Source organism: Dipteris shenzhenensis, chromosome 3 (assembly GCF_047967505.1).
Source record: "Dipteris shenzhenensis isolate YYH24624 ecotype China chromosome 3, Dip_SZ_1.0, whole genome shotgun sequence".
Taxonomy (NCBI): Eukaryota; Viridiplantae; Streptophyta; class Polypodiopsida; order Gleicheniales; family Dipteridaceae; genus Dipteris; species Dipteris shenzhenensis.
The window spans coordinates 19274713-19286931 of NC_141598.1; the positions used below are offsets into that span (position 1 = coordinate 19274713).

General features: G+C 45.0%; 1 protein-coding gene across 2 annotated transcripts in view; it reads left to right on the forward strand.

Moving 5' to 3' along the window:
- Positions 1–12219, forward strand: part of LOC147903481 (histidine kinase 5-like) — a 113526-nt gene that overhangs the window by 59066 nt on the left and 42241 nt on the right. For both annotated transcript variants that reach the window (XM_087372493.1, XM_087372494.1), the window contains exon 7: positions 1915–1964. In XM_087372493.1, the coding sequence (XP_087228619.1) occupies positions 1915–1964 (50 nt within the window). The remainder of the gene's footprint in view (positions 1–1914; positions 1965–12219) is intronic.

A 12219-nucleotide genomic window follows, 5' to 3' on the forward strand; every position in this document is an offset into this window, starting at 1 on the left:
GTGTGAGAGAGAGAGAGAGATAGGCTAGGGAGTGAAGAAGTAGTAGACAAATGTAGAATCCATGAAGGCTTTCATTCATTCATCAAGTATGACGAGATAAGTGAAGTACAAGCCTTGTATAGGCTACTCACTCACACACTAGCACCTAGTGCATATGGGAAAGTCCCATGATGACAGGTGGCACTCACACAAGACTCACACACATAAACTAGTACTAGATCACCTAGTACTTCACACCAACACACTCTTTGGCTATGATATCTCCAACAGCCTCATGCTACAGTTGTGATGCCTAATGGTCAGTGGAATTATGTGGTGTCTCAGCAAGGGGGTGAGCTTGTCTGTATGGTCCGGCTGGAAGAACTCCGCGATCATGTTCTGAGAAGAGTCTACCAGGTTATGCTTCTCCCCTCTCTGGGATCGAAGTAGGTGCTCACGATGTCTGACTGCCTCGTGAATGAACGCGGCCAAGCATCTCTGGTGTGGAAAGAGAGAAACCAGGATAACAACCCGGAGCTATCTCTAAATAAACAATAGAAGCGCCCCCGAATCTCATAGTACACTGGGCATTTGAAAATGAGATGCTCCTTAGACTCAATCTCCTGTAGGCCATATAAGATGCATGTGTGTCTTTCCTTGGGTAAACCCTCTGCCCTGCCACGATATATACAAGTCTATGTGAAGAGACCCGAAACTGCCCAATAGAGATCCTCAGTGAATGGGGTGTGCATATCCTGGTGGGTCAATAAACCCCTCGTCTAAGATATGTAGTCAATGATCTTTGTAGAACCTGAGCTTCAATGTAAGCTCATTCGGTTCCAACGAGGTCCGAAATGTGTGTAGCTGCAAAAGATCCTCACGTATGGCCTGATTGACCTCATGATACCGGAGTGGGGAGAATGGCCCATCAATGCTGCACTGGAAGGAAGTATGTCCATGTGGAGCCCCAATCGCTCAAACCACCTCACTGTGTGCCCAAACCAGCATCTCTGCTCACCTGCAGTTGATAGCGCTATAAAAGAGGATAATGCTAGCCACAATCATCTGCTGCGTTCAGAGGTGCAATCCCCATAAGCCCTAACTCGATATAGGTAGGTGATGACCTCAAATGCTGCATCGAGCTGCAATGGAGATGATCTAAACTCGGCATGGATGATTTGGTGAGGAACCGACGGCTTACTGCGAATCATCCGTGATTACATGAGTACCTGTACTCGCTCCACACGAGCCCACTCAGTATCTGACAGATCCTGCTGGTCCGACCAGAGAGTCAAAAAGTAGGCATTTGGTCCGAGGGTCTTGAAAGTGAGAGTGGAAGCATTGCCTCTCTAATTTGGCCAACGAGGCATACCCTTTGCTTAAACGAGCATGCATTGGCAGTCTCATGGTGAAAATAGGCCTAGAAAAGATAACCCCCAAATATGTGTATGACGAGACAATCTTGACCGGTGACCCATCAAAAGTAAACTGCTCCCGGTGCATAGCGACCCGAGATTTGTTGAAAAATGATGAAATCTAAGGACTAGCCAATATAAGGGTGAGGGATCTACAAGCCCTAACCTTACAAGAAAGACTTTGTGGCATATATCTAGTAGCCATGTTTCAATTGGCAAATTTCGATTGGCAATTAGCACTAAAATGCACTCTGACTATGCTATTAATAAATCTGCACTATATCATTACAATGAATTCCTTACGTGCGCTGCCACAAGTTTTAGAGAAGACTTTATTGGTTGCATTCATTTGTCTGAGGCTGACCTTTGAAAATTTGTATTGTTATTAACAATTCAAATCTAGATATTTCTTTATTTATATCTGACATTTGGTTTGATTCATTTCATTACCACATTTTTAGCAATTCCAACATTAAGTTTTGTATTATACCTCCTTTAATAAATCTTCTACAATGGGCAGGTTATGGGTGAGGTTCTAAGGATACAGCAAATATTGAACAATCTTATCAGGTATGATCATGAATGTTTGACATCCAGTGTTAATAATTAGTCATGAAAAATGGTGGGCTTCTGCGAGCCCGCTATGTGGCACTTCGTTCTATGTTCTTCTATGGCCTCTCTTCCCTAATATTCCATCTATTCTACCCCTGCATTGTACCATGCTTTGTGTTTGGTTTCCTCCATTGCTTTGTAAGATAGTCTTGTTGGTGTCCATTTGTGTAATCGTTTTGTGATATTGGATGCTTTCCCTTCCAAAGGTAATATACTTGTCTCGTCAACTTGACTCCTACTTCTTCTATGATGAATCTTTCTTGTATCCTTTCTATTCTCTGCTAGTGTCTGTGTCATTTTTACACACACATTGAATTGGATGTGTTGACATAGTGCTTCCCTTCCAATGGTCATGCTTGCCTAATCTACTAGTATATGGTGCGGGACATGTAACTTGACTCCAAATTCCTTCCATGATGAAGGTTTCTTGTATCTGTTCTGTTCTCTTCCAGCCTTCCTTGGTGAGTCTTGTGGCCCATGCTTGACATCTGTATAGGATCACTATTTGTACCAATATAGTATAGACAAACTTCCTCATTTCCCAATAACAAAAATGTGCCTTTCAGTGTAAAACAAAAGCTGCATGCTTCGAACATTTCTTTTTCATCTGCTCACAAGCTTCCCCCTACTGCTTGACTTGCTGCCCCCCCATGCCTCATTTTTGCACACGCCCTCCCCCCTCATCCCCCCAAGCCGCGAACCTCTCCAGCCCCTATGCACTTCTTTTGAGCCTGTTGCCTTACAATATGTATGAATGCTTGTGTACAGGGCTATATAGCCCTATTCCCCCCTCCCTTTCCCTCTTTTACCTCGTCCCCTCCCTCTCAGCTTTTTCTGGCCCCTCTCTGACACCCTCATCCCTAGCCCTTCTGCCCTCCTTCCCTTCCCTCCTCCCCATCTTCCCCGCCAGTTCAGCCCCTTCTTTTGTTAGTTTCCCCTTAGTTTCTCTTCTTTATGCTAGTTTCCCCTTAGTTTCTCCCTCAGGTCTTGCAGCATTCTATTTTTCTTCAAAGCTTTCGCGTCAGCCTCCCATTTCAAGATCGGTGAATGGCTTCACCTTCAGCCAATCATGTTTCGGAAACACAATGCATTTGTCATGGTTCATGTGTCACAAGTCTCTACTTTCTGTCTTCTAGGCTGTAGCTGTCTTCCAATTCGGATATCTACGTAGCAATGAGCACCTCACTAGCTGTGAGAATGAGTCTTTTCGGGAAATATAAGCTGCAGCAGCTACAAAAGATTGTGTAATAAGAAAGTTCCAGTATATTTTGCTCGCATTCATGGATCAGGCTTGGGATTGGATGCTCTTTGCCTTACCTTCTGTCCTCTTTGCACACTTATCCGATATCCAGATTTTGGGAAGAGGTTTCCTTCAGGTGGTCTTTGATTTGGTAGACATTGCAGCACAGGTCCTTCAGGCTTGCCCTCTAGCTCTCTCTTCCAAGTTGGTGTCCTCATCTCGTTTCATGTTGGAATTGAATCTAGTAGAAGAGGATAGGCAGATCACTTATTTATTCATCACATTTCTCGGCCTTCCACAGGTTTATCACCGCCGGCTCCTCTTTTAGAGTGGTCACAAAGGTTTCTCCACTTCTTGGTTTACCTTCTTTGGCAGCAGAGGTAGTCAGATCTAATGGAGTGCAAATTGTGTGAGGCCCTAGGGTCAGCCAACCTAAAAAGCATGAAACGATTAAAGAAGGAAAATAAAAAGTGAATAGAAGACATTCAAAAAGCTCGCTCTCTCTTTTTTTTTCATTCTAAAAGGAAATTCCTCCTTAAATACAATTTATGGCCATTCCCCCAAGCACTGTCCACAACCATTGCATGTGGGATAACTCCTATGCCAGATGGCACTCTCATCCTCAATCCCCCATTTAGGCCTCTCCTACTCTATTCTCCACAACGTCTACACTAATTCATCACCGTCCTTGGTGAATGCAAAACAATAAGATGAGGGAACATGCCTTCCTCTATAACCAGAAAAGTTTGATAAGTGATCGGACAAGCAAGCTAGCATGATGTGAAAAATACATTTTTCAACCGTTCCTCCTTTAGGTGAGAGTGATTACATCCACGCATATTTTATCTATATCAACCACAAGTCTCTAAGCCAAAAGCAGCTCTCCAAACATATTCATATCGTGATAGTAAGCAACTAGCCTACTCTAATGGTTCTTGAGAAGATCTAGGTTGTAAGCCACCTGTGTCAGCCGCTCACCCCTCCAAGAGCTTCCCTCTAAACCCATCATCAGCAAAAAGCCATACATGTGAGCAGATTTTAACCGTCTATCACTCCTTTAATCATGGTTACAAGAAGACTTGTTAACAAAAACCCGTATATATAAAGTGCATGCCTCAAAAAGAGGGTAAAACTAGGAGAAAGGATTCACATTGCTACTTATTGAGGAGGTTTCGCCACCCCTTCTTACTATTGTTGCCATTTGATGAGAAGGTGCCGATACTGCTTGCTACACAAAGAAGAGTTAAGGGAAGAGACTGGATGTCCTCTTGTCATATGCTAGAGAGAGAGAGAGAGAGAGAGAGAGAGAGACAGAGAGAGAGAGAGAGATTAACGTCCTTGGGAAGCCTCATGGGCCTATGGGACAAAGTACATCAAGAGAAAGATACTCATACAAGCCTTTGTGGACTGAAGCAAAGGGCGTGTTAGGGCCCTTGCTGAGTGCTATAGTAGACTAAAGAGCTCAAAGCTCAAACTCAAAAGTCAAAACTTGAAAACTAAGACTCTGAATCCGAAGCCCAATCTCATGGTGGCTCTCTGGTGGGCTGAAAAGATATCCCGGATCTGCGTATGTCGAGCCGTCTCTCGTTGTGGCGGAGGATGTGGTCTCCTTGACCTCTGTATTCGAGGGCTATGTCAAGAGTGACGCCTTGTCTCTGGTGGTCTTTTGTAAGAAGAGTCGAGATAGACCGAACCTCGATCGTACGTGCTTTGGTCACTCTCCGTGTCGTGTGTGGCCTCTGCGTCTCTGGCTCGATAGTGTCGCACAGTCTCTCCCCATTGACCCATACTATCCTCATGTCAACTAGCTCCTCCTCCTCGACCCCACTATGTCCTGAAGCTGACTCAAATGCATAGAAATCCGTGACATGCGTGCTCGGTCTACCTCAGCCTCAAGTGGTGCAGCCGCCTCCTACTGTTGTTTAATTTGTCGCAGTAGCGTCTCTGTGTTGTCGCATCTCAATCAGATAGAGGCCAATGTGGACTTGGTCGTGGAAGTGGATCAGTCGTGAGAGTGGGCCAAAGCCACACCTCTCTTGAACGAGGTAGTGATGTCGCCCTTGGATCTCATAATAGGTTGGGCAGACACATAAGAAATTCTTCTCTGTCTCAACCTTCCCTAACATGCATAGCCTGCAGATCCGTTGCTCTCTGGTATGTCTGTAGCTAGAGCTCCCTACCTCAATCCCTAGTTGATGGCACGAGACCCGCATCTGTCCAATGGCAAACCTCAGTGCATGTGAGATGCCTCAGCTCGGTCAACCCCCCTTGAGTAGAGCTAGGATGGGTTGGACCTGTGTGCGTTCGTTAGCTTGTGCATCGTGCGTGGTCCCGAGAGAGAGAGAGAGAGAGAGAGAGAGAGAATCTGCAAGAGGCCTTGCCGGCCTCTGGGACAAAGCGCAAAGTACACCAAAAGGGAAAGAAACTCATACAAGCCACAAAGGGCTGGAGCAAAGGGCGTGCGCTAAGACCCTTGCTGAGTACTATTCTGAAATAAAGAGCTCAATAGCTCAAGCAAAATCAATTACAAAACATATCATGTGCTATTTGGGGTAGGTTGAGAGTTGGAGTTGTAACTTAGAATCCAAAACCCGGCATTATAGTGACTAGTCTTTGATTCACTGATGGAGGAACCTCTTTTAGAAATGAACTAATTGAAGATGTGGTGCATAAGCTTAAGATAAATCATAGCATGCCCACGCCATACTATCCCCAATGGAATGGCTTGGCTGAGAAAACAAAAGGATTGTTGTGCAATTCAATGGGAAAGCTTATAGATACCAAGAAAAGGCATTGGGATAGGTAGTTGACAGAAGTTTTATGGGCTTAAAGAACCACATACAAGATAGCTATCGGGTTTACATCATTCCACTAGTATATAGGATAGAAGCCATTTTGTGTTGGGGTAAAGGCACTATGGCCACCCAAGTACAGTTAGTACACTTAGTGGTAAAGACACTATGGCCACCCAAGTACAATTAGTACACTTAGTACTTTATTTGTTAAGTACACTAAGTACACCGTACTTAGTGTTGTAACCTTATCCTTTCATATAAAAGGTTGACTGTGTGCTAGGGGAGGTACACACATACGTTTTATCCCCACACTTCTTGTGTTTATCCTGCTTGTGTGTGTCGGTGTGCTCCCACTCTCCCCTTCCACAACTTCTATCAGAGCCATCAACACAACCATCGCTAGGCAGCCAGCATCACAGCCATCGCTAGGCAGCCAGCATCAGAGCCATCGCTAGGCAGTCAGCAGCACTGCCATCGCTAGGCAGCGGCGACAGCAACGGCAGCCTGCAGACAGCGCCGTCAGCAGCGCCTTCAGCTACTAGCGCTGCCAGCGCTAGCAGCCTTCGAGGCTGTTCGTCGCCAGCGCCAAGGCCACCGGCGACGCCAGCGCCAAGGCCACCAGTGACGCCAGCGGCGCCACCAGCAGCAAGCCAGGTGGCGCCAGCAATTCCGCCATCAGCGCCACAAGTGGCCACAGGTGCATGTCCTCGCCATCGCCATCGTCGGAGAGCTCGGAGACGTTCACGATCGTAGAGCAGCCCGCTTCACCCGTTTTTTTTTTGTTCCTTCAGCCTTCAGTTCTTTTCAGTCCCAGCGCAATTTTTGAGCTCATACTTGAGCATTGTGGGTCAGATGTATTGTCAGTGAGGTAGATCTGCAGATCTATGCCTCCTATGTGAGAGAAATTCTCATTTTCTTTGAATTGCGGAATCAAGGGGCTTTTGTAGCCACAGCCAAGCATTGGCTTATACACGCACTTGTTTGCGTATATCCTCCTGATTGGAGTTGATTTGTGCAAGGATTTGATGCATTTTATGACTTACGGGACAGTGGCAGATGCATATGAATTGGGGCTTTTGACATTGTTATGCATATCAGTGTTGTGGGAAACACCTAGATGCCTTATGTGATCAGTGGAGCTTTGGGAAAGCGGTGTATGCACTAAAATCTTTAAAAATTGGCTTCCAGTCAAGGGGCTTTTGCCTCATTCAAGTTCTAAACTGTGTAACACAGTTATAGAGGCAAGAGAAAGTCTAATTCTGACAGTTTTGGACAGTTATACAGTCAATTTCTGTTGCTGTACTAGAAAGTACAGTCGGGTACTGTCCGGAGTCAATTTTTGGACTGTAAACAGTCACTTTACTGAAGTTTAAAGTGCATAAAACAGTGCTGTTTTCACTGTTACAGCAGGGACATACATTGTGTCAAATCAAGGTACTGCTGTAGTGTACTACAGAGCATCAATTAATGCATTAAGTATTTCTTTTCTGGATCTGCAGCAGGCAGGAAACAGACAGTATTTACTGTTAAGTGGGAGAAAGTTGCAGGTCCTGTGTTCCATTGCAGGAATTAACTTTTGAGCACAACTACAAGTGCATCTGTGCACTTAGTTTGCAGGGAGTCAGGCACCCAAGTGTGGGTTATATTTCTTGCTGATTGTAATGGCTTCATCCTCGGAATCTTCTCTTCTCAATATTAAAAAGTTGCAGGGTGCTGCTAACTACCCAATGTGGAAAAAGATGGTCCTGAATGTGCTAATTCTCAGGCAGTTTCATGCTCCTATTATACACAAAGGTGTGAAGCCCACTGGCACATCTGATGATGCTTGGGCACTAGCTGATCTGTCAGCAAAGTCCATAATTGAATTGTCACTCCATGAGAGTGTTGTTTGGAATGTGGATGGTGAAAAAACAGCCTGTGGTGTGTGGAAAAAGCTACAGGACACATATGAGCAGCAGAGTGTAGCCACAAAGATATATTGGCTGCGCAAGTTCTTCAATCTGAAGATTCACCACAGCTGTAACAAATGCAAACACTTTCATAAGTTTTTCAGATATCACAGGGCTGATCTTGCAAGAAGAGCAGAAGCTGAAAGCTCAAGATGCAGTAAAGCCTAACAATGCCTTAAATGCAAGGGGGAGAAGTCAGCAAAGAGGCAAATCTCAGGAAAGGGGAAAAGGGAGGAGCAAGTCCCGCTCCAACAAAGATGTTGAGTGCTACTACTGTGGCAAAAAGGGACATACCAAAAAGCAGTGCTTTAAACTGAAAAATGATAAGAGAGACAAAGCCAAAAACACTGATGCGTCAGATGCAAAAGCAATTGTACCAGTAAGCAATGGCAAGAGCAGTGTGAAGATTGAAGAGCTTCATTCTACACACGGTTATGACAGTGAGGGAGAGGTTCTATTTCTCTCTACTTTGGATGCTCATTCTCTCCATGCAGGAGATTTTGCAGACATGCACTCTTGGATCATTGACTCAGGTGCCTCATTCCATGTTACACCTTACAAAGAATTGTTTGTAAGATATGCAGTAGGCAGTAATGGAGTCGTTTTTCTAGGGGATAATCATGCATGCAGTATTGTTGGTATCGGAGATGTCAGGCTTGTATTTGCTGATGGTACTCAGCTTATGCTTCACAATGTTAGGCATGTACCCGAAGTCAAGAAAAATCTGATTTTTATTGGCATGTTGGATGACGAAGGTTTTGTGACCAGCTTTGGTCATGGTTTCTGGAAGGTCACCAAAGGTGCCCTGGTTGTTGCCAGAGGCTCTAAGGTTGACACAATGTATACTCTTCATGCTAAAGTATGTAATCATGCTGATATTCATGCCACCGAGCTGCCGAATATTTCTATGTGGCATAGCCGGATGGGACATATGAGCATAAGTGGAATGGAGCAATTGGCTCGCCTTGGCTACTTACCGTCTCTTAAATTTTCTGATTTAAAGTTTTGTGAGCACTGCATATATGGTAGACAGTTACAGTGTCCTCATAAAAGGAGATTAGGACATAAAGATGCTCAACTTGAGCTTGTGCATACAGACGTGTGTGAGATGCCTAGTCCTTCACTTGGAGGTGCACGGTACTTTGTCACATTTATAGATGATTCCACAAGGAAGGTGTGGGTGTATCCTCTTCGATTGAAGAGTGATGTCTTTCCAGTGTTCCAGAAATGGCTTGCTATGGTTGAGAACCAAACAGGCAGAACACTGAAGGCTTTGCGGTCAGATAACGGTGGGGAGTATATGTCTAATGCATTCAATGCATTTTGTGATGCTAGAGGTATTAAAAGAGAACTCACTGCTCCTTACAGTCCAGCGCAAAATGGCACTGCAGAGCGTATGAATAGAACCATATAGGAAAAGTCTCGCTCTATGATGTCACATGCTGCTTTACCTCATGGATTTTGGGCTGAAGCTGTAAAAACAGCAGTACACCTCATCAATAGGTCACCAAATAAAAGACTAGATGGCAGAGTGCCAGAGGAGCTTTGGACAGGAAAACCTCCTTTCTATAAGCACTTGAGGGTCTTTGGCTGCACTGCGTACGTGCATATACGTAGAGAAGATCGCAGCAAGCTTGATCCTAAGTCTCTTAAATGCATTTTTCTTGGATATGGTGACAGTGGTGAGATGGGTTACCGCCTATGGGATCCTGTGAATAAGAAGCTAATACGCAGCAATGATGTCTTATTTGATGAGTCATGTATGTTTAAGGCAGCAGATAAGCCTTTTGATGCTTCAGAGGTTGACATTGATGACTCGGGACATCCTGTGTACAATTCAGGCAGGCTGCAAATCAGCCACAACAGCAGCGTAATCAGCCAATGCATGATGCTGCAGCAGGTCCAAATGGACAGCCCGCAGTGGCGGAAGATGTACTACGGGACATGCCACCTTTGGAAGACCTCCCAGGCATAATTCTGCAGCCTGATCTACTAGAACAGCAACCTGTTTTAGGTGAGCAGCAAGTTGGACAGCAAGACCAATGGGTCCGAAGGTCCACTCGACAAATGAAACCGCCAGACAGATTTGTTCCAGGAGCAGATTTTATTATGCTTACAGATTGTGGAGAACCTTCCTGTTACAAGGAAGCCGTGCAAATGCATGATAAAAGGCTATGGGAACTAGCCATGAAGTCTGAAATGGACAATCTCCATAAAAATGGTACTTGGGAATTGGTGCAGTTGCCTAAGGGCATGAAAGTACTGCCATGCAAGTGGGTGTATAGATTGAAAGTCACACTTGGAGCTAAGCCAAGGTATAAAGCCAGGTTGGTTGCCAAGGGCTTTAAGCAGGAGTATGGTGTTGATTTTGATGAGATCTTTTCTCCAGTGGTTAAGATGACCACACTCAGGATTGTACTTGCTTTGGTTGCATGTGAGAATTTGGAATTATGCCAAATGGATGTGAAGACAGCCTTTCTTCACGGTGATCTTCATGAGGAGATCTACATGCAGCAGCCAGAAGGATTTGCAGTGAAGGGCAAGGAGTCACTTGTATGCAAGCTTAAAAAGAGCCTTTACGGGCTGAAACAGGCACCAAGGGAATGGTATAAGAAATTTGATACCTTCATGAAGTCCCAAGGTTTCAGGAGAAGTGATGACGATCACTGCTTATATACCAAAAGGGCTGCAAATGGCAGCTTAATCATTCTCATTTTATATGTGGATGACATGCTTATTGCTGGTAAAGCTCGTAAGGAGCTTGATGACCTTAAGAAAAGATTGCATGAGGCCTTTGATATGAAGGACCTTGGTGATGCAAATCACATACTGGGAATGCGGATACGGAGAGACAGGGGACAGCGTTTGTTGTATTTGTCTCAGACCGAATATATTGGCAAAGTATTGCACAGGTTTCATATGGAGGGGGGGAAGACCCTTAGTTCTCCATTGCCTCCGTATGTGAAACTCAGTGCAATGGACAGCCCACACTCAGATGCTGATAGGGCTGATATGGCCAAGATTCCGTATGCTTCAGCTTGTGGTAGTCTCATGTATGCCATGGTTGCAACCAGACCTGATATTGCGTTTGCAGTGGGAGTGGTTAGCAGGTATATGGCAAATCCAGGCAAGAAGCATTGGAATGCAGTGAAAGGTATCATGAGATACCTGAAGGGCACACAGGAGTTGTGCATACAAAGGTGCATGGTTATGTGGATTCAGATTTTGCTGGTCATCCCGATAACCGGAAGTCTACTACCGGTTATGTTTATACATTCACTGGAGGTGCAGTGTCATGGATGTCAAGGATGCAGCAGTGCATAGCCTTGTCTACTATGGAAGCTGAATATATTGCAGCCACAGAGGCATGCAAGGAGGCCTTATGGGTATCTCGGCTAGTGGGAGACTTGGGCATTACAGGTGATATTCCATTTTTGCATTGTGACAGTCAGAGTGCTATTCAGTTGGCACACAATCCTGTCTTTCATGCAAAGACAAAGCACATTGATGTGAAGTATCACTTCATCAGGGAGGTGATAGATGATAAGCTGATTCAGCTTGTCAAGATTCACACAGATGATAATCCAGTAGATCTGTTGACAAAAGGCTTGCCTGCAGAGCGGTTTGCACATTGCCGACAATTGATGGGTATAGGTTGAGCCTCATTTATTTTTACTTGAGGGCATATTGCCTTTAAGTGGGAGGTTGTTGGGGTAAAGGCACTATGGCCACCCAAGTACAGTTAGTACACTTAGTACTTTATTTGTTAAGTACACTAAGTACATCGTACTTAGTGTTGTAACCTTATCCTTTCATATAAAAGGTTGACTGTGTGCTAGGGGAGGTACACACATACGTTTTATCCCCACACTTCTTGTGTTTATCCTGCTTGTGTGTGTCGGTGTGCTCCCACTCTCCCCTTCCACATTTTGCTCATTGAATTGGAGATACATAGTCTTCGCATTGCTGTTGCAAGAATAGAAGGACATGAAGGTGCCTATGCTCAATGCTTGGCACAGTTAGAAGGTGGTGAAAATGTCTTGGATCTGCGTCTGTCAAGCTGTCTCATGCTGTGATGGCAGAGGGAGACGTGGTATCCTCGATCTCTGCACCTGCTGAGCTATGTTTAGAGTGACTCCTCGTCTCGGGCGGTCTCCTCCGAGGAAAGTTGTGATAGGTCGGACCTCAATAGAGTGTGCTCTGGTCGCTCTCCGTGTCACGGGTGGCCT